The following is a 27824-nucleotide window of genomic DNA, read 5'->3' as shown; positions in this document are numbered from 1 at the left end:
CTGAGAAACTAGCTGTTATCTTTGACTTCCAAGCCGACAGTAGCACCCTTCTGCACCTCAAAGGCAAATTTTCAACCACCCTGTCTTACTTACAGACCAGTGATCACGGTCTGCATCGCAACAGAGCCGTGGACAGTCTCACTGACCTGTGCGTCGTCTGTTTCCCTCACAGAGATCCTGACCATCGGCCTGGTCAACCAGGCGCTGTGTCGGGGAGACCCTCAGAAGACGCTGGCCGCCCTGCTGCTGCCCTCCGCTGGCCTGACGGAGGTGGAGCCGGCCAACGCTCGCCGCTACCACGACCTGCTGACCAGAGCCAGGGAGCACAAGGCCGAGGTAGGGGCCGGGGTGGAGGCCGGGGTGGAGGCCGGGGTGGAGGCCAGGGTGGAGGCCGGGGTGGAGGCCGGGGTGGAGGCCGGGGTGGAGGCCGGGGTGGAGGCCGGGGTAGAGGCATCATGGTCGCCTGACTGAAATGGCAACCGTGGATCTCAATCAATTAACCCTCTTGATCTGTCATGGACATATTTCACCGTTTTAAAGCTGATGATAATCATTCTAAATGAATCTTTGATCTCTGGTTGAACACCATGGCCTTGTCCCGTCCTATCACAGGTGAGCCGTGACCCAGGAGCAGAGCTGTGGTTGGCTGACATCCAGGAAGGGGTGAGGAGGGCCAATCAGGACAGTCAAAAGGCTCTGAAGAGTGAGTTGGGCGTGTCTTCTCCACACTACAGCCACTCAGCGTCTGTGTCTGTGTTCTTAATTATGATCCTTCTGTGTTTTGTTTGTGCGGGCATGTGTGTATTGTTTGTTTGTTTGTGCGGGCATGTGTGTATTGTTTGTGCGGGCATGTGTGTATTGTTTGTTTGTTTGTGCGGGCATGTGTGTATTGTTTGTGCGGGCATGTGTGTATTGTTTGTGCGGGCATGTGTGTATTGTTTGTTTGTTTGTTTGTGCGGGCATGTGTGTATTGTTTGTTTGTTTGTGCGGGCATGTGTGTATTGTTTGTTTGTTTGTGCGGGCATGTGTGTATTGTTTGTTTGTGCGGACATGTGTGTATTGTTTGTGCGGGCATGTGTGTATTTGCTTGCTTGTTTGTACGAGCATTTGTGTATTGTTTGTTTGTGCGGGCATGTGTGTATTGTTTGTTTGTTTGTGCATGTGTGTATTGTTTGTTTGTTTGTGCGGGCATGTTTGTTTGTGCATGTGTGTATGGTTTGTTTGTTTGTGCATGTGTGTATGGTTTGTTTGTTTGTTTGTGCATGTGTGTATTTGTTTGTTTGTTTGTTTGTGCATGTGTGTATTTGTTTTTGTTTGTGCATGTGTGTGTTTGTTTGTTTGTTTGTTTGTGCATGTGTGTGTTGTTTACCCTGGTAACGTGTGGTGCCTCTGTGCTCAGTGTCGCTGGGTCTGGCAGCGGTGAACCAGGCGGTGAGGGAGGGCAAGGCGGCCCAGACCCTGCGAGTCCTGTCTCTACCAGAGGTGGCGCTGCAGAGCGTGGTGGCAGAATGTGCAGCGGCCTACCAGACAGAGCTCTCCGCCCTGCTCCGCGCCAAGACCACGGGAGGTAGGGACTCCGCCCTGCTAAGACCACGGGAGGTAGGGACTCCGCCCTGCTAAGACCATGGGAGGTAGGGACTCCGCCCTGCTAAGACCATGGGAGGTAGGGACTCCGCCCTGCTAAGACCATGGGAGGTAGGGACTCCGCCCTGCTAAGACCATGGGAGGTAGGGACTCCGCCCTGCTCTGAGCTAAGACCACGGGAGGTAGGGACTCCGCCCTGCTCCCAGATAAGACCATGGGAGGTAGGGACTCCGCCCTGCTAAGACCATGGGAGGTAGGGACTCCGCCCTGCTCCCAGATAAGACCATGGGAGGTAGGGACTCCGCCCTGCTCACAGATAAGACCATGGGAGGTAGGGACTCCGCCCTGCTCACAGATAAGACCATGGGAGGTAGGGACTCCGCCCTGCTAAGACCATGGGAGGTAGGGACTCCGCCCTGCTAAGACCATGGGAGGTAGGGACTCCGCCCTTCTCACAGATAAGACCATGGGAGGTAGGGACTCCGCCCTTCTTACAGATAAGACCATGGGAGGTAGGGACTCCGCCCTTCTCACAGATAAGACCATGGGAGGTAGGGACTCCGCCCTTCTTACAGATAAGACCATGGGAGGTAGGGACTCCGCCCTTCTTACAGATAAGACCATGGGAGGTACAGTAGGGACTCCGCCCTGCTCTGAGCTAAGACCATGGGAGGTACAGACTGGTCACATTATGACGGGCAGTAAGACGCACAACTCTCCTGCCTGAGCTGACTTTTAATTGTCAGGCTCCTACTAAAGTCTGTAAGGTTTGATTCTTACTGTGAGGTACTGGTGTATACAGTCCACATGCAAAATCAAGATCTTTGATAAACTAAATCAAATCAAATCAAACTTTATTTGTATGGCGCATTTCATACACAGAGCCAACACAATGCGCTTTACAGAGAGCAAGGGAGGTGGGCACACGACCCACCTCTACATATTCCAGAGGGAAGCAAAAAAACATTATTAGTAACTAGACCCTTTAAGACCTTTTAAGGTGACAGGTTTGCCGACGTGTGACTGTGTTCAGGTGACAACAGGAGCCCGTGGCTGAGGACGCGCACGGAGGACGGCAGCTCCTTCTTCTTCCACCTGCAGAGGCTGGAGGGCAGCTGGGAGAGACCGCCTGCCTTCGCCCCGACCAGCGTCTTCCTGGCCCGCGACGAGATCCAGGTCGGCAGCGCCGTACGCCAGGGACCCGAACCGCTGAGACTTTAGTACCAGCGCCATCGACTCTGCTCGCCGGTCCCGTCCTGCATCGATTCCCTTATTGATTACGTTTCCAGTGTGGAGAAACTAGGAGGCCCTCACTGGCTCTCAACGGTTTGACCGTCTCTTGAGTAGCAGAAAGGCATGCACGTCTGCCCGATAACATTTGAACATCATTTTTTTTTAGCATAATTGAATGTAATTAAAAGTACAAGCTCCTTATCTTTTCCTCTTCAGCAGCCTAGACGCGTGACATCATCGTCTCGCTATGAGCAACTGTCAGAAAAACACGCCGGCATTGATCAAACTAAAACTCAAAAGTAATTGATCAACTCTGAGGCAAAGTCGATTCCGGGTTAAAGATTCCGTTTCTCTTTACGATTCGGGTTATCGATTCCCATCCCTCCTCCACGCTCGCTTTCTACCGCTGCTGCTTCCTGACCTCCGTCGCTGATCGATGGGGTGGTGTTGTTCAGGGGAACTGTTGTTCAGGGGAACTGTTGTTCGGGGGAACTGTTGTTCGGGGGAACTGTTGTTCGGGGGAACTGTTGTTCAGAGGAACTGTTGTTCAGGGGAACTGTTGTTCAGGGGAACTGTTGTTCAGGGGAACTGTTGTTCGGAGGAACTGTTGTTCGGGGGAACTGTTGTTCGGGGGAACTGTTGTTCGGGGGAACTGTTGTTTGGGGGAACTATTGTTCAGGGGAACTGTTGTTCAGGGGAACTGTTGTTCAGGGGAACTCTCAGCCGAGCGCGCGGTCTCTCTGTCTCCCCCTGCAGGCGGCGGTGAGCGGCGTGGCGGCGGCCCACGGCAGGGAGGTGCGCTGGAAGGCCAGCGAGCGCCTGGTGGTGCAGCTGCAGGCTCGGGCGCGAGGCTTCCTCCTCAGACAGACGCTCGGCGCCCGACTGCACTTCCTCAACGCACAGCTGCCCGCCGTCGTCACCATCCAGGTCAGCGCGCGCGGGGTTAAACACGGACCAGAGTGTTTTAAATCAATGCTCAGACTATCTTCCAAGATGTTGCTCTGAAACTAGTTTGTGTGTGTGCGTGCGTGTGTGCGTGTTTGTGTTTGTGTGTGTGTGTGTGTGTGCGTGTGCGCGCGTGTGCGTGTGTGCGTGTGTGTGTCTGTGTGTGTGTCTGTGTGTCCAGTCTTACTGGAGGATGGTGGTTCAGAGGAGATCGTACCAGCGCAGGCTGCAGTACCTCTATCAGAACTGGAGGGCCATCGTCAAGGTCGGTCAACAACTAGTTTCTAGTGCTTCAGTATAATTATCCTGACATGTTGGCTGACCTGTGTGTGACTGTAGATCCTGACCTGTGTGTGTGTGTGTGTGACTGTAGATCCTGACCTGTGTGTGTGTGTAGATCCTGACCTGTGTGTGTGTGTGTGACTAGATCCTGACCTGTGTGTGTGTGTGTGTGTGTGCATGTAGATCCTGACCTGTGTGTGTGTGTGACTGTAGATCCTGACCTGTGTGTGTGTGTGTGTGTGTGACTGTAGATCCTGACCTGTGTGTGTGTGTGACTGTAGATCCTGACCTGTGTGTGTGTGTGTGTGACTGTAGATCCTGACCTGTGTGTGTGTGTGTGTGTGTGTGTGTGTGTGACTGTAGATCCTGACCTGTGTGTGTGTGTGTGTGTGTGTGTGTGTGTGTGTGTGTGTGACTGTAGATCCTGACCTGTGTGTGTGTGTGTGACTGCAGATCCTTACCTGTGTGTGTGTGTGTGTGTGTGTGACTGTAGATCCTGACCTGCCTTGCCTTGTGTGCGTGCGTGTGTGTGTGTCTGCGTGTGTGTGTGTGTGTGTGTGTGTGTGTGTGTGTCTGCGTGTGTGTGTGTGTGTGTGTGTGTAGATCCAGGCCTCAGTGAAGATGTGGCTGGCTCGCAGGAGATACCTCTCTCGCCTGCACTACTTCAGACGACACGTGAGCTTAACACTCACACTTAACACTCACACTTAACACTCACACTTAACACTCACACCTAACACTCACACTTAACATCCACACTTAACATTCACACCTAACACTCACACTTAACACTCACATTTAACACTCACACTTAACACTCACACTTAACACTCACACTTAACATTCACACTTAACACTCACACTTAACACTCACACTTAACACTCACACTTAACACTCACACTTAACACTCACACTTAATATTCACACTTAATATTCACACTTAACACTCACACTTAACACTCACACTTAACACTCACACTTAACACTCACACTTAACACTCACACTTAACCCTAACCCCTCTGAGCTCATCTTAACATTAACACCTCTGAGCTCATCTTAACACTTACCCCTCTGAGCTCACCTTAACATTAACACCTCTCAGCTCATCTTAACATTAACACCTCTGAGCTCACCTTAACACTTACACCTCTGAGCTCATCTTAACACTTACACCTCTGAGCTCACCTTAACACTTACACCTCTGAGCTCACCTTAACACTTACCCCTCTGAGCTCACCTTTACACTTACCCCTCTGAGCTCACCTTAACACTTACCCCTCTGAGCTCACCTTAACACTTACGCCTCTGAGCTCACCTTAACACTTACCCCTCTGAGCTCACCTTAACACTTACCCCTCTGAGCTCACCTTAACACTTACACCTCTGAGCTCACCTTAACACTTACACCTCTGAGCTCACCTTAACACTTACCCCTCTGAGCTCACCTTAACACTTACCCCTCTGAGCTCACCTTAACACTTACCCCTCTGAGCTCACCTTAACACTTACACCTCTGAGCTCACCTTAACACTTACACCTCTGAGCTCACCTTAACACTTACCCCTCTGAGCTCACCTTAACACTTACACCTCTCAGCTCATCTTAACACTTACGCCTCTGAGCTCACCTTAACACTTACCCCTCTGAGCTCATCTTAACACTTACACCTCTGAGCTCACCTTAACACTTACGCCTCTGAGCTCACCTTAACACTTACACCTCTGAGCTCATCTTAACACTTACGCCTCTGAGCTCACCTTAACACTTACCCCTCTGAGCTCATCTTAACACTTACACCTCTGAGCTCACCTTAACACTTACACCTCTCAGCTCATCTTAACACTTACACCTCTCAGCTCATCTTAACACTTACCCCTCTGAGCTCACCTTAACACTTACCCCTCTGAGCTCACCTTAACACTTACCCCTCTGAGCTCAACCATGTGAGCTCATCTTAACACTTTCACCTCTGAGCTCATCTTAACACTTACACCTCTCCAAGTTCGAGTCATGACCCTCACAAGAGTCCCAACTATCCCGAGTAGTACTACATTGAAAAAGTCTGAAGAGGAAAATGTTGTTATTATTTTTATTTTATTTTATTATTCTTATTTTTTTTATTTTTTTTTTAACCTTTCCCCTTCCACAGGTGGGGGCCATCATCAGGATCCAGGCCTTCTTCCGTGCTAACCGCGCCCGTGAGGAGTACAGGATGCTGGGTAAGCCGCCAGGCAGGACACATTCTGACACGTATGGAAAGTAGAAACTACAGTAGCCCTGGCTTCTTTGGAAGACGCTGCCGTCGTCTCCTAGGTCAAAGGTTAACTGTCCGCTCCATCACGCCTCCCCTGTCCTCAAACTCTCCTCCAGTCTCTCCTGTCCTCAAACCCTCCTCCTCTCTCCTCCTCCTCTCCTCCAGTCTCCCCTGTCCTCAAACCCTCCTCCTCTCTCCTCCAGTCTCCCCTGTCCTCAAACCCTCCTCCTCTCTCCTCCTCCTCTCCTCCAGTCTCCCCTGTCCTCAAACCCTCCTCCTCTCTCCTCCTCTCTCCTCCTCCTCTTCTCCAGTCTCCCCTGTCCTCAAACCCTCCTCCTCTCTCCTCCAGTCTCCCCTGTCCTCAAACCCTCCTCCTCTCTCCTCCAGTCTCCCCTGTCCTCAAACTCTCCTCCTCTCTCCTCTTCTCTCCTCCTCCTCTTCTCCAGTCTCCCCTGTCCTCAAACTCTCCTCCTCTCTCCTCCTCTCTCCTCCTCCTCTCCTCCAGTCTCCCCTGTCCTCAAACTCTCCTCCTCTCTCCTCCTCTCTCCTCCTCCTCTTCTCCAGTCTCCCCTGTCCTCAAACTCTCCTCCTCTCTCCTCCTCTCTCCTCCTCCTCTTCTCCAGTCTCCCCTGTCCTCAAACTCTCCTCCTCTCTCCTCCTCCTCTTCTCCAGTCTCCCCTGTCCTCAAACTCTCCTCCTCTCTCCTCCTCCTCTTCTCCAGTCTCCCCTGTCCTCAAACTCTCCTCCTCTCTCCTCCAGTCCACTCGGCCACGCCTCCCCTGTCCTCAAACTCTCCTCCTCTCTCCTCCTCCTCTCCTCCAGTCTCCCCTGTCCTCAAACTCTCCTCCTCTCTCCTCCAGTCCACTCGGCCACGCCTCCCCTGTCCGTGGTGCGCAAGTTCGCCCACCTGCTGGAGCTGGGCGACAGCGACATCGTCCAGGAGGGGGCGCTGCTGCGTCTGAGGGAGGAGGTGGTGAGGACCATCCGCTCCAACCGCCAGCTGGAGGCCGACCTGGACCTCATGGACCTGAAGATCGGCCTGCTGGTCCGGAACCGCGTCACGCTGCAGGTAGGGGGCGCCGTCCGGCCAGCACAGGCTGCCTTCCCCCTCGCGTACCTCCATACTATACACAGTAGTATGCTTAAGATTGATGTAGTATGTCCCAATACATAGTATGCCACATGCAGTATGGCAAAAATACCAGGATGTCCCTCTACATCCGGTCGTATTTTGCATTCTGCATGTCGAAGTGTCCTTGGGTAAAGACACTGAACCCCAAATTGCTCCCAATGAGCAGGTTGGCAGCTTGCATGGCAGCTGCCACCATTGGTGTGTGAATGGGTGAATGAGAGGCCTTCATTGTAAAGCGCTTTGGATAAAAGCGCTACATAAGTGCAGTCCATTTACCATTTACCAAGCCCTGTTATGAGGATGCTTACATTCATATAGAACTGTCCATACTGAAAGAACATTTAGACGAACTGTGCACTCTTGAGATATGCGTGCTCATTGCTCATCTCTGTGGGCGTACAGTATACCGTACAGTATACCGTAGAATAACCCACATAACCCAATATGCCCAGTGAGATCCATAGTGTAGTTAGCTGGGACAGGAGCAGTGAGCACTAATATCTCAAGCGTGCACAGTTCACATTTTTATATGCGTTGTATATGATCGTAAATGACCTCATAACAGGGCTTACAAAGCTAGTCCTTTCATGTGAGTTTGATTTGATGGTGTGCACGCGCGCGCGCACACACACACACACACGTGCGTGCTGGGAGACACACAAAATATGATCCTGGTTCAGTTTTGGACACCCGTTAGCCAGCTCTGGTCCCATGACTGTCCCCCCAACATACATGACCATCCTCTAGTCTCTGACCCACCTGCCTGCCTGTCTGTCTGTCCGCCTGTCTGCCTGCCTGTCCGTCTGTCTGTCTGTCTGCATGTCTGCCTGTCTGCCTGCCTGTCTGTCTGTCTGTCTGCTTGTCTGTCTGTCTGTCTGCCTGCCTGTCTGTCTGTCTGCCTATCTGCCTGCCTGCCTGCCTGCCTGCCTGTCCTGTCTGCCTGTCTGCCTGTCTGCCTGTCTGTCTGTCTGTCTCCGTCTGTCTGCCTGCCTGCCTGCCTGCCTGTCTGTCTGTCTGTCTGCCTGTCCGTCCTGTCCTGTCCTGTCTGCCTGCCTGCCTGCCTGTCCTGTCTGTCTGTCTGTCTGCCTGTCTGCCTGTGCCTGTCTGTCTGCCTGTCTGTCTGTCTGCCTGTCTGTCCTGTCTGCCCTGTCTGCTCTGTCTGTCTGCCTGTCTGCCTGTCTGTCTGTCTGTCTGTCTGTCTGTCTGGTCTGTCTGTCTGCCTGTCTGCCTGTGCCTGTCTGTCTGTCTGCCTGTCTGTCTGCCTGTCTGCCTGTCTGTCTGTCTGTCTGCCTGCCTGTCCTGTCTGCCTGTCTGCCTGTCTGTCTGTCTGTCCTGTCTGTCTGTCCTGTCTGTCTGAATGCAGGAGGTGGTCTCTCACTGTAAGAAGCTGACCAAGAAGAACAAGGAGCAGCTGTGTGACATGATGGCGCTGGATAAGAGCAAGGGCCTGAAGGCCCTGAGCAAACAGCGGCGGGAGCAGCTGGAGGCCTACCAGCACCTGTTCTACCTGCTGCAGGTGAGCCGACAACTACAGGTCCCAGACCCGCTCCTGTGTTGGAACTACAAGTCCCAGACCCGCCCGTGTGTTGGAACTACAAGTCCCAGACCCGCTCGTGTGTTGGAACTACAAGTCCCAGACCCGCTCGTGTGTTGGAACTACAAGTCCCAGACCCGCTCGTGTGTTGGTCGTTCAGTAGGGTCTCCATTTAGTCGACGGGTTGATTGTTTGGTTGATGGGCTGTTGGTCGACCGAGATTTGTTTAGTCGATTGGTTGAAATAAAAATATAGAAACTATAATAAATTAATTAATTGATGAAACTAATTAAATAATGAATTAATCAAACTAGAGTATTTCCTAACCTGATGAAGAAGAACTCCAATGCAAAGGTGTGTGTGTGTGTGTGTGTGCGTGTGTGTGTGTGTGTGTGTGTGCGTGTGTGTGTGCGTGTGTGTGCGCGTGTGTGTGCGCGTGTGTGTGCGCGTGTGTGTGCGCGTGTGTGTGCGCGTGTGTGTGCGTGTGTGTGTGTGTGTGTGTGTGTGTGTGTGTGTGTGTGTGTGCGCGTGTGTGTGCGCGTGTGTGTGCGCGTGTGTGTGCGCGTGTGTGTGCGCGTGTGTGTGCGCGTGTGTGTGCGTGTGTGTGTGCGTGTGTGTGTGTGTGTTGATGTGTGTGTGTGTGTGCGCGTGTGTGTGTGTGTGTGTGTGTGTGTGTGCGCGCGCGTGTGTGTGTGTGTGTGTGTGTGTGTGTGTGTGTGCGTGTGTGTGTGTGTGTGTGCGTGTGTGTAGACCCAGCCCCTCTACCTGGCCCAGCTGATCTTCCTGATGCCCCAGACCAGAACCACGCGCTTCATGGAGACGGTGATCTTCACGCTGTTCAACTACGGGTCCGACTGCAGGGAGGCCTACCTGCTGCTCCAGCTGTTCACCGCCGCGCTGAGACACGAGATCAAGTGAGACGCACACACACACACACACACACACACACACACACATATACACGCACACACACTGTGACGACCCCCAGTCCCCTGGCTGGGGGTTGGAAATAGGCTGGGTCTTTTCTTCCCAGTCCAGCAGGTGGAGTCTGGGAGTGGCTCCTGATCAGGTGCACCTGGCGTAGGTGTGCCTGGAGACACACACACACACACACACACACACATATACACAAACACACACACACACACACACATATACACACTCACACACACACACATATACACACGCACACACACACACATGCACACACAGACACCTGTGACATGTATACACAGCTTTACACAATGAGCTCAAATATCACTTCATCTATCGTCTTTTTTTCTCTTATGTTCCCTTCTCTCACTCCCTCCCTCCCCCTCCCTCTCTTTCTGTCTCTCTCCCTCTCTGTCTCCCCTCCGCTTTCTCTCTCTTTCTCCCTCTCTGTGTCTCTCTGTCTGTCTCTTTCCCTCTCTCCCTCTCTGCCCCCCCTCGCTCTTCCCTTCTTTCTGTCCCTCTCTCCGCCTCTCTCTCTCTCTCCCCCCTCTCCTCTCTCTCTCTCTCTCTCTCTCTCTCTCTCTCTCTCTCTCTGTCTCCCCCCTCTCTCTCTCTCTCTCTCTCTCTCTCTCTCTCTCTCTCTCTCTCTCTCTCCCCCCCCCTCTGTCTCCCCCTCTCTCTCTCTCCCCCCCTCTCCTCTCCCCCCTCTCCTCTCTCTCTCTCTCCCCTCTCTCTCTGTCAGACTGAAGGTGGACCAGCCCCAGGAGGTGGTGATGGGTAACCCCACGGTCATCAAGATGCTGGTGAGCTTCTACCGCCACGCCCGCGGTCAGAACGCCCTGAAGGACATCCTGGGCCCGGCCATCCGGGACATTCTGCTGGACCGCTCGCTCAGCATCCGCACCGACCCCGTGGAGATCTACAAGAGCTGGATCAACCAGACCGAGACCCAGACCGGCCACAAGAGGTCAGTATAGAGCACACAGCACCCAGACCGGCCACAAGAGGTCAGTATAGAGCACACAGCACCCCAGACCGGCCACAAGAGGTCAGTATAGAGCACACAGCACCCCAGACCGGCCACAAGAGGTCAGTATAGAGCACACAGCACCCCAGACCGGCCACAAGAGGTCAGTATAGAGCACACAGGAGAGAGAGAAACACACACAATAGCTGTGTTCAGAATCGCTCCCTATTCACTATATAGTGCACTATATAGGGCGTCAGCCATTTTGTTTGAAGTGTCCGAATTCTCCATGGAATTTTCGTTCCCTATATAGTCCACTATTTATTACCCACAATTCACCTTGATTTGCAGGGAACAGTGCATGTACCCTACATTTTCTCCGTTACCTAGGTAGTTCACTACATGGTGAACTCTATATAGGGAGTGAGGGAACGAGCGGTGAGCAGCAGCGGTGCCGCGCTCGGGAATCATTTGGTGATGTAGCCCCCCAGTTCCAACCCTTGATGCTGAGTGTCAAGCAGGGAGGCAATGGGGACCATTTTTATAGTCTTTGGTATGACTCGGCCGGGGATCGAACTCACAACCTCCCAGTCTCAGGGCGGACACTCTAACCACAAGGCCACTGAGCTGGTTAGTAATAGTTGTGCGTGGCGCTGTGCCCCTCCAGCGCCCTGCCGTACGAGGTGAGCGCCGACCAGGCCCTTGCCCACCCCGAGGTCCAGCGCCGCCTGGACATCGCCATCGTCAACCTCAAGAACCTGACCGACCGCGTGCTCAACGCCATCACCACCAACCTGCACAAGCTGCCGTGAGTCTCGCACGCACACCGCCGTCAAACGCATGCAATCCAATGATAATGGCCGGGTTTCCCGAAACCTTCTTAGCGCTAAGAAGCTCTTTGAGTCGTCTTAAGGCTCCCGAAACAAGCAAACGGGATCCTTAAGAAGACTCAAAGACCTTCTTAGCGCTAAGAAGGTTTCGGGAAACCCGGCCAATTGTGTGTGTGTGTGTGTGTGTGTGTGTGTGTGTGTGTGTGTGTGTGTGTGTGTGTGTGTGTGTGTGTGTGTGTGTGTGTGTGTGTGTGTGTGTGTGTGTGTGTGTGTGTGTGTGTGTGTGTGTGTGTGTGTGTGTGTGTGTGTGTGTGTGTGTGTGTGTGTGTGTGTGTGTGTGTGTGTGTGTGTGTGTGTGTGTGTGTGTGTGGCATTCTTTAGTCCACTTAAGACTGCCGCTTAGATCGTATTGCTTTATAAATGTTCTTAGCCGGTAGACAAACATACTCCAGGAGCTTGCTCCATCGCCTTGTTGAGAGGGGTCAGGGAAGAATTTTTACAGCTCACTTATCTGGTCCCCGGGTGATTACTGTTTTTTTTGCTTCCCTCTGGAATATGTAGGGGTGGGTCGTATGCCCACCTCCCTTGTTCTCTGTAAAGTGCATTGTGTTGCCTCTGGGTATGAAATGCGCTATACAAATAAAGCTTTGATTGATTGATTGATAGAGGAAGCTGTCTGTCTCTTTCCAGGTACGGGATGCGCTACACGGCTAAGGTGCTGAGAGACTCGCTGCAGGAGAAGTTCCCCCAGGCCAGCGAGGAAGAGCTCTATAAGGTAATAAGCCTCTTGCTGTTTACAGATAAAGTGGACATTAAGCCCACGGTATACTTGCTGTTTAACAACGTGTTCGCGTAGACAAGCGCATGTTTTGCGGCGCGTTAATTGTAGGACCTGTGCAGCCAACTGCAGCCAACGTTCCCAAGGAACGCAGCAGACATGGTAGCTGGCATCTTTTGTATGCGTAGTATACCGCAAGATAAAGTAAAATGTATTTATATAGCACATGTTTATACAGTACAAGCAAATGTTTCACACAGTTATTAGTAGATGGTATAAAAAATAAGAAAATAAGACATGATGGATCATATATGATGGAAGAAAAAAAAAATGAAACAAAAAAATTGAAAATGAGAATTAATCATTTAAAATTGAGAAGATTTAATTAGAAAGGTAAAGCTACAGGTACATGATAAAAGTGAGATTTAAAAGGTATGTATACCGCGGGCTTTACAGTATATTGTCAGGTAGATTTTTGATCCCCTATCGATCAAAAATCAACGATTGTTGATCCCGTATCAGTGTTCTTTCTCCACCTTGTTCCACTAGAGCAGGGTTTCCCAGCCTGGGGTCCGGGGCCGCCTACAATCACGGGGGGGGGGGCGCCAGGCCCCAGACAATTTGAGGCCTTAATATTAGCTAGACAAAGAATCATGTTATTGACATGTCAGCAACAGCAGTTTTAACAAAATGCATGATCATATCTGATGAAGGGCCAAAAAGCCTTGTACTACAATACCATATAAATTCAAGAAATTAATCAAAGACTATGAATCATGTCAACATTAATATTACTGCTACACTGTCCGAAATGCTTAATTGCACCCTAATTTACACTTGATGGAATTTGTGCACATATGAACAGGCACAGACTGGACGTTCACAGAGATTTTACGAGGGGGGGGGGGGGGGGGCAAATTGTAAGTTAGGGGGTCTCTGGGGGAGGAAGGTTGGGAGCACCTGCACTAGAGGTTGGGAAGGTTGGGAGCCCCTGCACTAGAGGTTGGGAAGGTTGGGAGCCCCTGCACTAGAGGTTGGGAAGGTTGGGAGCCCCTGCACTAGAGGTTGGTAGCACCTCTACTGTAGGTGAGTCCTCATTGAAAGCAGTGTTGAGCAGCGTTGTGCTGTGCTGTGATGGGGTGCAGATCGTGGGGAACCTGGTGTACTACCGCTACATGAACCCGGCCGTGGTGGCGCCCGACGGCTTCGACGTGGTGGACTTCTCTGCAGGCTCCGCCCTGCTGCCCGAGCAGCGCCGCATCCTGGGCTCCATCGCCCGCATCCTGCAACACGCCGCCGCCCACAAGCACTTCCACGGAGACAGTGCCCACCTGCGCGCCCTCAACGAATACATCACCCTGACCCACGCCAAGTTCAGGTGAGGTGTTCCCCAGGGATGTGCTTCAGGACCTTTCCGATTTGTAAAAAAGATTTAATTTATTTTATATCCAGGATGTTTTCTTTTGCACTGATATTTTTGCCTCGTTGTATCTACTTCACCCGCAGCGCTTTGACCTTTGAGCTAATCCTGTGGATGTTGTTTTAGCAACCTTAGCTTAGAATCACCAAGAGTAATGCTAACATTTTCCACCTGCTACCGTAGCAGCCTATAGTACCCACCTACCTTTAGTGAACCGGTCGGTTCCGAAGCCATCCTCCTCTGCTCATTAGCACTACCGTGTCATGGTTTATAACATGGTTTATAACAGCGCTACTGTCATGGTTTATAACATGGTTTATAACATGTTTTATAACAGCGCTACCGTGACATGGTTTATAACATGGTTTATAACAGCGCTACCGTGACATGGTTTATAACATGTTTTATAATGGCGCTAGCGTGTTGCGGTTTATAACATGGTTTATAACATGGTTTATAACATTTCTCTCTCACGTCGCGACCCCAACAGCAAGTTCCTGCGCGCTGCGTGCGACGTGCCCGAGCCGGGCGAGCGCTTCAACATCGACGAGTACTCCGAAATGGTCGTTCTCAACAAGCCCGTGATCTACATGTCCCTCAGCGAGCTGCTCAACACGCACAAGGTGGGCGGAGCTAGTACATGGACAGAGGCACGCACATCCAACATGTTTAAAACTGGGTGCTAGACAGAAAAACAAACTCGTCAGGAAAAGTAGAGTCTGCACACCGGAAATAAGCTCCCAGGATTTTTAATTGACACCGAGGTGACGTTTCGGGGTTACAAGTCTGAAGAAGGGCTTGTAGCCCGAAACGTCACCTCGGTGTCAATTAAAAATCCTGGGAGCATATTTCTGGTGTATGGGAGATGAAATTGAGTACTTCTACTGTGCATTTCTGTGATATCAAACTAACAGTAATGTAGTATTCTCTATGGTAAAAAATACACTGCATCTGAAACGGAGCCTCCATTCATTACATTACATTACTCATTTAGCAGACGCTTTTAACCAAAGCGACTAACAATAATTGTTGGTCATTGTAGAACTCACAAGTGTGAGTTCTACAAGTCAAGGAGGTGCTTAAGAGCTGCTTAAGAGGAAGCGTCTGGTAGTACTTCTTGAAGAGCTGATTATAGAACGTGTGGTTGAATGAGTAGCTCACTGGTGGAGTGATTGAATAGCTAAACTGCAACTGGTGTGGCTATGAGCTAAACGACGAGTACTGCAGCTAATTCAGTCCTCTCTCTTCCCTCGTCCCTTGTTAAAAACATACAGTAGCTAATATTCTTGTCAGACTGAAAATCACATTAACCCGGGGTTATAGTAGGCTAACATTAGCTGGCCAATTAAATATGATCATGAATAAATAGCTACTATTGTATAATGTAAGTTATGCACCATTTTGTTGGATAGTGTGCCGTCCTCCACACACTCATCTCACTTAGCTTGCTACTTAACATAGGTTGGTAGCTAAACTATCTAACCTACGATACCTAGCTGTCATTGTTTCAATCTATTCTGTGATGTTAGCTATGTTTTGGTTGTTAGACTCAAAAAAATGTGTTTAGACGGTGGAAAGATAACACTTAAAGAGTTAGAGGAGTAGTTTGGTATTTAGCATCATAAGCCCTGTTATAAGGTTATTTACAATCATACGGCCCATATACCATTTTTGACAGACTTTGCACTCTTGAGATATTAGTGCTCATTGCTTGTGTCACAGCTAAGTACACTAAGGAGCTTAATGGGCATATTAAGAACCATGCCAAGGGATGCAATGGATCGAATGGGCATGTACTGTATGGCTATGATGAGCGATGAGCCCTAACTGTCTCACAAGTATCAGAATGTTCATATGGGCCGTCGTATACAATCGAAAATAACCTCATAACAGGGCTTAGGATACTAAATACCAAACTAGTCCTTTAATGGGCAGTGAAAACCCTGATCATGTCTTGGCCTAGCCCGTTTTTCAGGGAGCATGTACTTTTACATTTTACTAAGATGAGAAACACTTTAGTATCCATTAAATTTACATGTAATGGAAATGTGTCTTTGGCACTCTGGCAACACAGTAGGAAAACAGACAATAAAAAAACACTAAAGTGCCTAAAAGACATTTCTAGCAGCAAGTGTTCTTTGGCTTATTGTATTCCAGCATGTCCCTGTGTAGAATGGCTACAGCAGAGGGCACACATCATTTGAACCTTGAGTCTCTGTCCAGATGGGAACAGCTAGGCTAAATGTCTCGCCTAGTTCAATGATCTGAACTGACTAAGTTGTGTGTGTAGCTTCTGCTGGAGCACCAGGAGTCTCTGTGCCCAGACCCGTCGGACCCCCTGCTGGCCCTGCTGGGAGACCTGGGCCCGGTGCCCACCATCCAGGCTCTGGTCGGTGAGTCTGCCTCACACCCCCACCCACACCAACACCAGGTCTGCTCTCACGCCTGTGTTAACCGCACGTCTCTGGAACTCAATCAGCTAGGATCATCATTCTATTTTTATAGTTTAAGTAAGACATTGGAGTTCACAGCATATCACTCTTGTATTGAAATGAGCGAAGAGCAGTTGTTGCTGATATTCTCAACCACTGAAGGATTTATTTCTGGTTCAAGTAGGTGGAAATGAACCATCAGACATTTGAATAGGATTGCAAAATTCCGGGAATATTCAGAAACTTCCCCAAATTCCAAACGGGAATTTATGGGAATTAAAGTGAAAAGACTGAACTATGTATAGAATCTGGCCACACCGTGACTATAAAGATGCACAAACTCAATGCTATGTTGTCCGATCAGAGTTCACTGAATCTATGGTGTATCTGTGACTGACCCAGGATCTGTCTGCTGTTATACTCTGAATGGAGTGTGTCTCTGTGACTGACCCAGGATCTGTCTGCTGTTATACTCTGAATGGAGTGTGTCTCTGTGACTGACCCAGGATCTGTCTGCTGTTATACTCTGAATGGAGTGTGTCTCCGTGACTGACCCAGGATCCTGTCTGCTGTTATACTCTGAATGGAGTGTGTCTCTGTGACTGACCCAGGATCTGTCTGCTGTTATACTCTGAATGGAGTGCGTCTCTGTGACTGACCCAGGATCTGTCTGCTGTTGGACTCAATAAATCTTGAGTCTGATCTCTAATTCTGTTCCGGCGAACTACTTCCTCTCAGCATTGACTCTTCAATACCAAACCTCCATCCTCTGTCAGGTGAAGGTGCGTCCAGCCCAGGAGACCCCCAGACAGAGCAGACCCTGGCCCAGTACAGCAAGATGGAGGTGTCCCTCACCCTCACCAGCAAGTTTGACATCTTCAGAGGCTCTGATGACCGGCAGGACGCCAGGGGACTGCTCCTCAGGTAGGAGGCAGGGGGGGCTGCTCCTCAGGTAGGGGGCTGCTCCTCAGGTAGGGGGCTGCTCCTCAGGTAGGGGGCTGCTCCTCAGGTAGGGGGCTGGTCCTCAGGTAGGGGACTGCTCCTCAGGTAGGGGGCTGGTCCTCAGGTAGGGGGTAGGAAGCTGCTCCTCAGGTAGGGGGTAGGGGGCTGCTCCTCAGGTAGGGGGCTGGCTCACTCTGGCTCTTCACACTACTGATCTCCATATGCGTGTTACAATAGGAAGCCCAGATGAGATACAGTGAGGCCTATAAACTACTATTACAGATGCTCAGGAGTGTATTATTGAAGCTCAGGAGTGTTTGATGAAAGTCCATTTGAGTGGTCGTTCAACCAAAGAACCCAAGAACAGTGGTTCTTTACTCAAACTGGTTATTAACTGGTTGGAGAATACTTTAATACATTATGTCAAACATGATATCTGCTACTCTTGCACTTTGACTTCAGCAGTAGATTATGCTCTTATTCACTTACTTAGAAAGGAGATGCTCTTGTCATTCTGGCAAGTAGTAAACTGACTACTGTACCTTGTGTTAAATGCAATTATTGTAAGTTGCTTTGGATGAAAGCGTCTGTTAAATGACTGATGTGATGTGATGTGTGTTCCAGCACCAAGCAGCTGATCATGGATGTTATCCGGGCCCAGCCAGGGGACACGCTGAGCCAGGTGCTGAGGGCATCCACCTCGCAGGACCAGGTGCTGTTCTGAGTCTGGTCCTTATCTGTTGGTCATTGTGCATACATGTATTCTCTAAAGCCGCATGTACACTGTGCGATAAAACCCACGATTCTGAGGTCGTGAGGTGGTCGTGGGTTGTCTCAGACAATCGTAGCTCATCGTGTGCAAAATCGGGACTCGCAAGTCGCACAGTGTGAGAAGGTGTACGATCTGCGATTAATTTCTACGACGAGGCTACAACCTCCCGACAAAAGATTATTTTCGTCGTAGATCGCAGATCACATAGAAGTTTAGCCAAGATGAATCGTGGGCATAATCGTGGCTGACAGAAATCGTATAGTGTGAATACAAATCACATAGTGTGAATACACACGTCGTACGGTCGTACGGTCTTGAGACGGAGTCCCGGTCGTACAGTGGGAAGGGATCCCCGATCTAAGATGTTTTCAGTCCCACAGTGAGCATGCAGCTTAAAGGACAATACTCGTTTTTAACAACCTGGACCTTATTTACGGCATATTATAAGAAGTTTGACTCACCGAGATCACTTTGGTGTAGTTCGGAGGCCTGTAGAAGAAATTTAAAATCCAGCGCGAGCCAAGTATATCCATGTAATGGAGGTGGTCGGGGCACTGAGATTGCAGCTTCTAAAAAATGTATTTTCTGCCGTGAAACGGTTGTTTTCATCAATCTGTCTTTATGAATCGCTAGTTCTGCTTACATAGAGCGTAGGCCTGTTGTGGTTGTTCACATGCCTCTGTAATATGATCTTTAGAAACTTCTTTAAAAACGAAATAGCTTCCTCACTCTCTCCAGCACGCATGCGCATAGACGTGAGTCAAACGAGAGTCAAACGTCTTTTAATATGCCATAAATAAGGTCCAGGTTGTCAAAAACGAGCATTGTCCTTTAAGCCTGAAACCTTCTGTTTCAGCTCTCGGGTCAGTCTGAGTGCAGCGGTCAGTCCTCTACCAGGCACAATTATATTACAGTGGTCCAAAACCATGGCATCCCTTTTCCCTGAAAATTATTTCCAGGCACCCCAAACCTCAACATAAGGTTTTATAACAACGTATAATTATACAATAAATTGTGCATACTCCCATTTAAGCAAAAAAGATCACCCGGAATATTTTTGGCGTAAACTGACATTAATATGTGGAACTTCTTCAGAATCTGCCATTCTCAACCACTCAGAGTTCATGTTTATTTTGCTCATTTTAATTTGGGGGACGCGTTTTGTCTCGGGAATCGTTGAGACGCTGCTCGCTAATCACACATGATTGACAACAGGTGAAAAGTTCTCGTCTCCTAGCAACTCAGCGCTCGGTTAGAGCAGACCGTTAAGGGGTTTTAAAAACCGCTCAGAGTGAGCATTCACTCACTGAACACTCAGCTACTTAACACACCCGATATGTATATATTCATAACTAGCTGCTGTACATGTATGACTTTATATTCAGAACTAACACACTCAATCAACCGTCCCAAGCTGAGTGAGTAAGTAAGTAAGTGAGTAAGTAAGTAAGTAGGTATGTAGCCTTGAGAACCAGTGGTTCTGGAACCTGGTGGCCCATAGGGGAGGAGCCTATCTCCTGATTCCTTAGCGTGAGGCAGCTTGATGAAGTCCACCCCCTGGACATGACGCTAGTATGTCACAGAGACTCACCCCCAATCCAACCCTTGATGCTGAGTGCCAAGCAGGAAGGCAACGGGTACCATTTTTTATAATCTTTGATATGACTCGGCCGGGGATCGAACCCCCGACCTCCCAATCTTAGGGCGGACACTCTAACCACAAGGCCGCTGAGCTGAACTTCACCTTTGACCCCTCCCCCCCCCCAGGAGGCGCAGCACGGCTGGATGATGAACCGCCGCGCCCAGCGAGACGCCCGCACCCCCGACAAGATGAAGAGGAACCAGTCGCTGGTCGCCGACGGCAACCTGACCCTGGAGGAGAAGAAGAGGAAGATCCAGAGGAGTCTTCGTCGGCTGGAGAGCCTGGGGGTCCTGACCCCGCCCGACTCCGAGACGCACATCCTGCAGCTCATAGCTAAGGTGTGTGTAGACGCACACACACACACACACACACACACACACACACACACACACACACTCTCTCTGACCCCGACCTGATTCTGAGACGCAGATACTACAGCGTATAGCTAAGGTGTGTATAGACACACACACACACTCTCTCTCTGACCCCGACCTGATTCTGAGACGCAGATATTACAGCGTATAGCTAAGGTGTGTGTGTAGACACACACACACACACACACACACTCTGTCACCACATAACCTGAGCTCAATGTTAGATGCTAGATGTGTTTGTGAAGTCAGGAGCTTTGTCCCAGTCCGAACCCCGTGTTTCTGCGAACCTCCTAAGTCAAGATATGGCTGTTTAGGCGTTTAAGTAAAACTTCCTTAAGTTAAGCTTAAGGAAAACTGAGCAGAGTCAGGGTTGGGCCCCCGTTAACCCCGGGAGGAAGACTGTGCAGAGTCAGGGTGGCGCCCCCGTTAACCCCGGGAGGAAGACTGAGCAGAGTCAGGGTTGGGCCCCCGTTAACCCCGGGAGGAAGACTGAGCAGAGTCAGGGTTGGGCCCCCGTTAACCCCGGGAGGAAGACTGAGCAGAGTCAGGGTTGGGCCCCCGTTAACCCCGGGAGGAAAACTGAGCAGAGTCAGGGTTGGGCCCCCGTTAACCCGGGAGGAAAACTGAGCAGAGTCAGGGTTGGGCCCCCGTTAACCCCGGGAGGAAAACTGTGCAGAGTCAGGGTTGGGCCCCCGTTAACCCCGGGAGGAAAACTGAGCAGAGTCAGGGTTGGGCCCCCGTTAACCCCGGGAGGAAGACTGAGCAGAGTGAGGTTGGCGCCCCCGTTAACCCCGGGAGGAAAACTGAGCAGAGTCAGGGTGGCGCCCCCGTTAACCCCGCCCCTGTGGCCCTCCCAGGATATCCGTCACCAGCGTCTGTACCGGCAGCGGCGGCAGGCGGAGCTGGTGAAACTAAGGCTGACCCTGAGCTGCCTGCATGGGAAGAGCGCCTTCCACAGCGAGCAGGTGGATTACTACAGCCTGTACATCACCACCTGCCTGGACAACCTGACCACGCACGGGTACGCACACACACACACACACACACACACACACACACACACACTACTACAGCCTGTACATCACCACCTGCCTGGACAACCTGACCCAACACGGGTACGCACACACACACACACACACACACACTCACACACACACACACACACACACACTCACACACACAGCCAGTACATCACCACCTCACTGCTAAGCACAGGTACACACACCTAACCATGCTGATAGTATACGCATGAATAAAGTGATCCTGTGTGTTCAGTCCTGTTGATCCTGTGTGTTCAGTCCTGTGTGTTCAGTCCTGTTGATCCGGTGTGTTCAGTCCTGTGTGTTCAGTCCTGTTGATCCTGTGTGTTCAGTCCTGTGTGTTCAGTCCTGTTGATCCGGTGTGTTCAGTCCTGTGTGTTCAGTCCTGTTGATCCTGTGTGTTCAGTCCTGTTGATCCGGTGTGTTCAGTCCTGTTGGTCCTGTGTGTTCAGTCCTGTTGACCCTGTGTGTTCAGTCCTGTTGATCCGGTGTGTTCAGTCCTGTTGGTCCTGTGTGTTCAGTCCTGTTGACCCTGTGTGTTCAGTCCTGTTGATCCTGTGTGTTCAGTCCTGTTGATCCTGTGTGTTCAGTCCTGTTGGTCCTGTGTGTTCAGTCCTGTGTGTTCAGTCCTGTTGATCCTGTGTGTTCAGTCCTGTTGATCCTGTGTGTTCAGTCCTGTTGGTCCTGTGTGTTCAGTCCTGTGTGTTCAGTCCTGTTGGTCCTGTGTGTTCAGTCCTGGTGATCCTGTGTGTTCAGTCCTGTTGATCCGGTGTGTTCAGTCCTGTGTGTTCAGTCCTGGTGATCCTGTGTGTTCAGTCCTGTGTGTTCAGTCCTGTTGATCCTGTGTTCTCTCAGGAAGGTGAATGGAAAGAAGGCGCCAGAGAATAAAAGCAGGAAGATCAAGCAGACCACCCTGACGTACACCGCAGCCCGGCTCCACGAGAAGGGGGTGCTGCTGGAGATCCAGGACCTGCCCGTCACTCAGTGAGCATGAACACACACACACACACACACACACACACACAACCCCCCCCCACACACACACACACACACACACACACACACACACACACAACCCCCCCCCACACACACACACACACACACACACAACCCCCCCCCACACACACACACACACACACACACAACCCCCCCCCCCCCCACACACACACACACACAACCCCCCCCCCCCCACACACACACACACAACCCCCACACACACACAACCCCCACACACACACAACCCCCACTCTGAAGCCCGCTTTATACTCGCTGTTTAGCAACGCGTACACTTAGCGACGCGCATATTTCCCGGCGTGTTACTTCCTGCCGGAGCTGAAGCGCGGCGGACGCCTATGCCTGGTTAAAAGTCTACGGCCGGACAGGAAGACGGCCTATGTTACAGTTTGCTTTTCACGCTTTTATTTTGTATACTTTTTGTAGCTGATGAAGGAGAATGTGCGCCATGTGAAAATGTGTCGTAGCCCATCCTGTACCTTTACTGCCTGATCGGGTGTGTGACTGTAGACCTGCAGAGATTAAAACTATATTCATCTGTCCATTACTAGACCTCAGGATGGACAGTACAGCTCCTTTAGACTATAGACTGTAGACCCATAGAGATTAAAACTATATTCATCTGTCCATTACTAGACCTCAGGATGGACAGTACAGCTCCTTTAGACTATAGACTGTAGACTGTAGACCCATAGAGATTAAACTATATTCATCTGTCCATTACTAGACCTCAGGATGGACAGTACAGCTCCTTCAGACTATAGACTGTAGACTGTAGACCCATAGAGATTAAAACTTTATACATCCATCCATTCCTAAACCTCAGAATGCACAGTATGGACTGTAGATCCATAGAGATTAAACTATATTCATCTGTCCATTATTAGACCTGAGTACACAACCCAGATCACCTGTCAGATCACCCCTATCCTCCGTCTCCCCAGGTTTAAAAACGTCATCTTTGACATCGTGCCCAGCGAGGAGAGAGGAACGTTCCAGGTGAAGGCTCGCTTCATGGGCGTCGACATGGAGAAGTTCCCCCTCAAATACCAGGTGAGGCTGGAGCTCAGGGGCCAAGTTATTAAATGTGTTTAGTAGGGATGTACGATATATCGGATATGAGGTCAGGTTAGGGATGAGGATATGAGGTCAGGTTAGGGATGAGGATATGAGGTCAGGTTAAGAGGATATGAGGTCAGGTTAAGAGGGATGAGGATATGAGGTCAGGTTAAGAGGGATGAGGATATGAGGTCAGGTTAAGAGGATATGAGGTCAGGTTAAGAGGGATGAGGATATGAGGTCAGGTTAAGAGGGATGAGGATATGAGGTCAGGTTAAGAGGGATGAGAATATGAGGTCAGGTTAAGAGGGATGAGGATATGAGGTCAGGTTAAGAGGGATGAGGATATGAGGTCAGGTTAGGGATGAGGATATGAGGTCAGATTAAGAGGGATGAGGATATGAGGTCAGGTTAAGAGGGATGAGGTCAGGTTAAGAGGATATGAGGTCAGGTTAAGAGGGATGAGGTCAGGTTAAGAGGGATGAGGATATGAGGTCAGGTTAAGAGGGATGAGGATATGAGGTCAGGTTAAGAGGGATGAGGATATGAGGTCAGGTTAGGGATGAGGATATGAGGTCAGGTTAAGAGGGATGAGGTCAGGTTAAGAGGGATGAGGTCAGGTTAAGAGGGATGAGGTCAGGTTAAGAGGGATGAGGATATGAGGTCAGGTCTTGAGTTTTATTAGGACAACTTGCATCACGTTCACACGGGATGAATTATATGTCCTATTACAATTTTAAAATACAATACAAATAAACAGTAGAAAATACAGTACAGTAATCGACAATTAAGATAAACATAATTTAAAAGGAGGGGTATCAAGTTATCCATGTTCATCAAGCGGTCAGGTCAGATGGGGGATGGTAGAGTTCCTGTATTACTGAGGTCTTGTGAGTTGTAATAACTGGCGTTCGTTACGTCTCTCAAAATCGGGGCATTTATTCATCCTATACTGCAGTGCTGCTGAGGCCCGTAGTACATCACATTAAAGTCGCACTGAAACGGACGTTTGAGATCATCTAACTTCCGTAGTTTGACGTATTTCCGACGCAAACAAGCTACGAGGGCGGGACATATGTTTAGAGGAATTTGATTGGAACATTGACAAGTGGGCGGGTTTTAAGAACTTTAGACAGATTTGATAGAAGGATAGCGTTAAATGACGGGTGGATGTCGTGAGATTATTGGCCTAAAATCTAAGGTACCTGTTGTCGTCATTGCACGTGACCTACCGTTTTCCAGGAAGTAAGAAATTATATTCTTTGATATAAGATTACATTTTTTTCTACGATTCAACGATTTTTTGGGCATACATCGTTGAATAGGTGAACACTATGACCAATTATGTGAACCAAAATGGGACAGAATGCTTTTTTCATTTCAGTGCGACTCTAAGTGGTCTTTGATGGATCTGCGTTCTCGGTCTGTTCTCTAGTTGGATGTTTAAAGAGGTGTTGGGTCTGTTCTCTAGTGTGGATGGTTAAAGAGGTGTTGGGTCTGTTCTCTAGTTGGATGGTTAAAGAGGTGTTGGGTCTGTTCTCTAGTTGGATGTTTAAAGAGGTGTTGGGTCTGTTCTCTAGTTGGATGTTTAAAGAGGTGTTGGGTCTGTTCTCTAGTTGGATGTTTAAAGAGGTGTTGGGTCTGTTCTCTAGTGTGGATGTTTAAAGAGGTGTTGGGTCTGTTCTCTAGTTGGATGGTTAAAGAGGTGTTGGGTCTGTTCTCTAGTTGGATGGTTAAAGAGGTGTTGGGTCTGTTCTCTAGTTGGATGTTTAAAGAGGTGTTGGGTCTGTTCTCTAGTGTGGATGTTTAAAGAGGTGTTGGGTCTGTTCTCTAGTGTGGATGTTTAAAGAGGTGTTGGGTCTGTTCTCTAGTTGGATGTTTAAAGAGGTGTTGGGTCTGTTCTCTAGTGTGGATGGTTAAAGAGGTGTTGGGTCTGTTCTCTAGTTGGATGTTTAAAGAGGTGTTGGGTCTGTTCTCTAGTGTGGATGTTTAAAGAGGTGTTGGGTCTGTTCTCTAGTTGGATGTTTAAAGAGGTGTTGGGTCTGTTCTCTAGTTGGATGTTTAAAGAGGTGTTGGGTCTGTTCTCTAGTGTGGATGTTTAAAGAGGTGTTGGGTCTGTTCTCTAGTTGGATGTTTAAAGAGGTGTTGGGTCTGTTCTCTAGTTGGATGTTTAAAGAGGTGTTGGGTCTGTTCTCTAGTTGGATGTTTAAAGAGGTGTTGGGTCTGTTCTCTAGTTGGATGGTTAAAGAGGTGTTGGGTCTGTTCTCTAGTTGGATGTTTAAAGAGGTGTTGGGTCTGTTCTCTAGTGTGGATGTTTAAAGAGGTGTTGGGTCTGTTCTCTAGTGTGGATGTTTAAAGAGGTGTTGGGTCTGTTCTCTAGTGTGGATGGTTAAAGAGGTGTTGGGTCTGTTCTCTAGTTGGATGTTTAAAGAGGTGTTGGGTCTGTTCTCTAGTGTGGATGTTTAAAGAGGTGTTGGGTCTGTTCTCTAGTGTGGATGTTTAAAGAGGTGTTGGGTCTGTTCTCTAGTTGGATGTTTAAAGAGGTGTTGGGTCTGTTCTCTAGTGTGGATGGTTAAAGAGGTGTTGGGTCTGTTCTCTAGTGTGGATGTTTAAGGAGGTGTTGGGTCTGTTCTCTAGTGTGGATGGTTAAAGAGGTGTTGGGTCTGTTCTCTAGTTGGATGTTTAAAGAGGTGTTGGGTCTGTTCTCTAGTGTGGATGTTTAAAGAGGTGTTGGGTCTGTTCTCTAGTGTGGATGTTTAAAGAGGTGTTGGGTCTGTTCTCTAGTTGGATGTTTAAAGAGGTGTTGGGTCTGTTCTCTAGTTGGATGTTTAAAGAGGTGTTGGGTCTGTTCTCTAGTGTGGATGTTTAAAGAGGTGTTGGGTCTGTTCTCTAGTTGGATGTTTAAAGAGGTGTTGGGTCTGTTCTCTAGTTGGATGTTTAAAGAGGTGTTGGGTCTGTTCTCTAGTTGGATGTTTAAAGAGGTGTTGGGTCTGTTCTCTAGTTGGATGGTTAAAGAGGTGTTGGGTCTGTTCTCTAGTTGGATGTTTAAAGAGGTGTTGGGTCTGTTCTCTAGTGTGGATGTTTAAAGAGGTGTTGGGTCTGTTCTCTAGTGTGGATGTTTAAAGAGGTGTTGGGTCTGTTCTCTAGTGTGGATGGTTAAAGAGGTGTTGGGTCTGTTCTCTAGTTGGATGTTTAAAGAGGTGTTGGGTCTGTTCTCTAGTTGGATGTTTAAAGAGGTGTTGGGTCTGTTCTCTAGTGTGGATGGTTAAAGAGGTGTTGGGTCTGTTCTCTAGTTGGATGTTTAAAGAGGTGTTGGGTCTGTTCTCTAGTGTGGATGTTTAAAGAGGTGTTGGGTCTGTTCTCTAGTTGGATGGTTAAAGAGGTGTTGGGTCTGTTCTCTAGTGTGGATGTTTAAAGAGGTGTTGGGTCTGTTCTCTAGTTGGATGTTAAAGAGGTGTTGGGTCTGTTCTCTAGTTGGATGGTTAAAGAGGTGTTGGGTCTGTTCTCTAGTTGGATGTTTAAAGAGGTGTTGGGTCTGTTCTCTAGTTGGATGGTTAAAGAGGTGTTGGGTCTGTTCTCTAGTGTGGATGTTTAAAGAGGTGTTGGGTCTGTTCTCTAGTTGGATGGTTAAAGAGGTGTTGGGTCTGTTCTCTAGTGTGGATGGTTAAAGAGGTGTTGGGTCTGTTCTCTAGTTGGATGGTTAAAGAGGTGTTGGGTCTGTTCTCTAGTGTGGATGTTTAAAGAGGTGTTGGGTCTGTTCTCTAGTGTGGATGTTTAAAGAGGTGTTGGGTCTGTTCTCTAGTGTGGATGGTTAAAGAGGTGTTGGGTCTGTTCTCTAGTTGGATGTTTAAAGAGGTGTTGGGTCTGTTCTCTAGTGTGGATGTTTAAAGAGGTGTTGGGTCTGTTCTCTAGTTGGATGTTTAAAGAGGTGTTGGGTCTGTTCTCTAGTTGGATGTTTAAAGAGGTGTTGGGTCTGTTCTCTAGTGTGGATGTTTAAAGAGGTGTTGGGTCTGTTCTCTAGTTGGATGTTTAAAGAGGTGTTGGGTCTGTTCTCTAGTTGGATGGTTAAAGAGGTGTTGGGTCTGTTCTCTAGTGTGGATGTTTAAAGAGGTGTTGGGTCTGTTCTCTAGTTGGATGTTTAAAGAGGTGTTGGGTCTGTTCTCTAGTTGGATGTTTAAAGAGGTGTTGGGTCTGTTCTCTAGTTGGATGTTTAAAGAGGTGTTGGGTCTGTTCTCTAGTTGGATGTTTAAAGAGGTGTTGGGTCTGTTCTCTAGTTGGATGTTTAAAGAGGTGTTGGGTCTGTTCTCTAGTTGGATGTTTAAAGAGGTGTTGGGTCTGTTCTCTAGTTGGATGTTTAAAGAGGTGTTGGGTCTGTTCTCTAGTTGGATGTTTAAAGAGGTGTTGGGTCTGTTCTCTAGTTGGATGTTTAAAGAGGTGTTGGGTCTGTTCTCTAGTGTGGATGTTTAAGGAGGTGTTGGGTCTGTTCTCTAGTTGGATGTTTAAAGAGGTGCTGGGTCTGTTCTCTAGTTGGATGTTTAAAGAGGTGTTGGGGCAGCTGTGCACCACTGCTGCTGTTTGCCTCCCAAGACACAGACGGAGACAACAGGCTTTCATGCCTGCTTGACCCAATTTCTCGCTGCGTTGAGTAAGGGGTG

At 49.3% G+C, this 27824-nt stretch overlaps 1 protein-coding gene across 1 annotated transcript in view; it reads left to right on the top strand.

The window, feature by feature from the left end:
* Positions 1 to 27824, top strand: part of iqgap3 (IQ motif containing GTPase activating protein 3) — a gene marked incomplete at its 3' end in the record, with an annotated part of 38348 nt that overhangs the window by 9978 nt on the left and 546 nt on the right. The window contains exons 14-36 of the mRNA XM_084441654.1: positions 173 to 336; positions 613 to 703; positions 1400 to 1567; positions 2618 to 2760; positions 3574 to 3744; positions 3944 to 4027; positions 4648 to 4719; positions 6196 to 6265; positions 7161 to 7369; positions 8796 to 8948; positions 9717 to 9880; positions 10642 to 10866; positions 11534 to 11674; positions 12387 to 12471; positions 13620 to 13852; positions 14385 to 14517; positions 16185 to 16287; positions 17103 to 17250; positions 17893 to 17980; positions 19808 to 20020; positions 20914 to 21077; positions 21952 to 22080; positions 23055 to 23163. Of these exons, the coding sequence (XP_084297780.1) occupies positions 173 to 336; positions 613 to 703; positions 1400 to 1567; positions 2618 to 2760; positions 3574 to 3744; positions 3944 to 4027; positions 4648 to 4719; positions 6196 to 6265; positions 7161 to 7369; positions 8796 to 8948; positions 9717 to 9880; positions 10642 to 10866; positions 11534 to 11674; positions 12387 to 12471; positions 13620 to 13852; positions 14385 to 14517; positions 16185 to 16287; positions 17103 to 17250; positions 17893 to 17980; positions 19808 to 20020; positions 20914 to 21077; positions 21952 to 22080; positions 23055 to 23163 (3260 nt within the window). The remainder of the gene's footprint in view (positions 1 to 172; positions 337 to 612; positions 704 to 1399; positions 1568 to 2617; positions 2761 to 3573; positions 3745 to 3943; positions 4028 to 4647; positions 4720 to 6195; positions 6266 to 7160; positions 7370 to 8795; positions 8949 to 9716; positions 9881 to 10641; positions 10867 to 11533; positions 11675 to 12386; positions 12472 to 13619; positions 13853 to 14384; positions 14518 to 16184; positions 16288 to 17102; positions 17251 to 17892; positions 17981 to 19807; positions 20021 to 20913; positions 21078 to 21951; positions 22081 to 23054; positions 23164 to 27824) is intronic.

The sequence above is a fragment of the Borostomias antarcticus genome (genome assembly GCF_949987555.1).
Source record: "Borostomias antarcticus genome assembly, chromosome: 8".
Taxonomy (NCBI): Eukaryota; Metazoa; Chordata; class Actinopteri; order Stomiiformes; family Stomiidae; genus Borostomias; species Borostomias antarcticus.
This window is presented reverse-complemented; position numbering and strand designations above follow the sequence as displayed.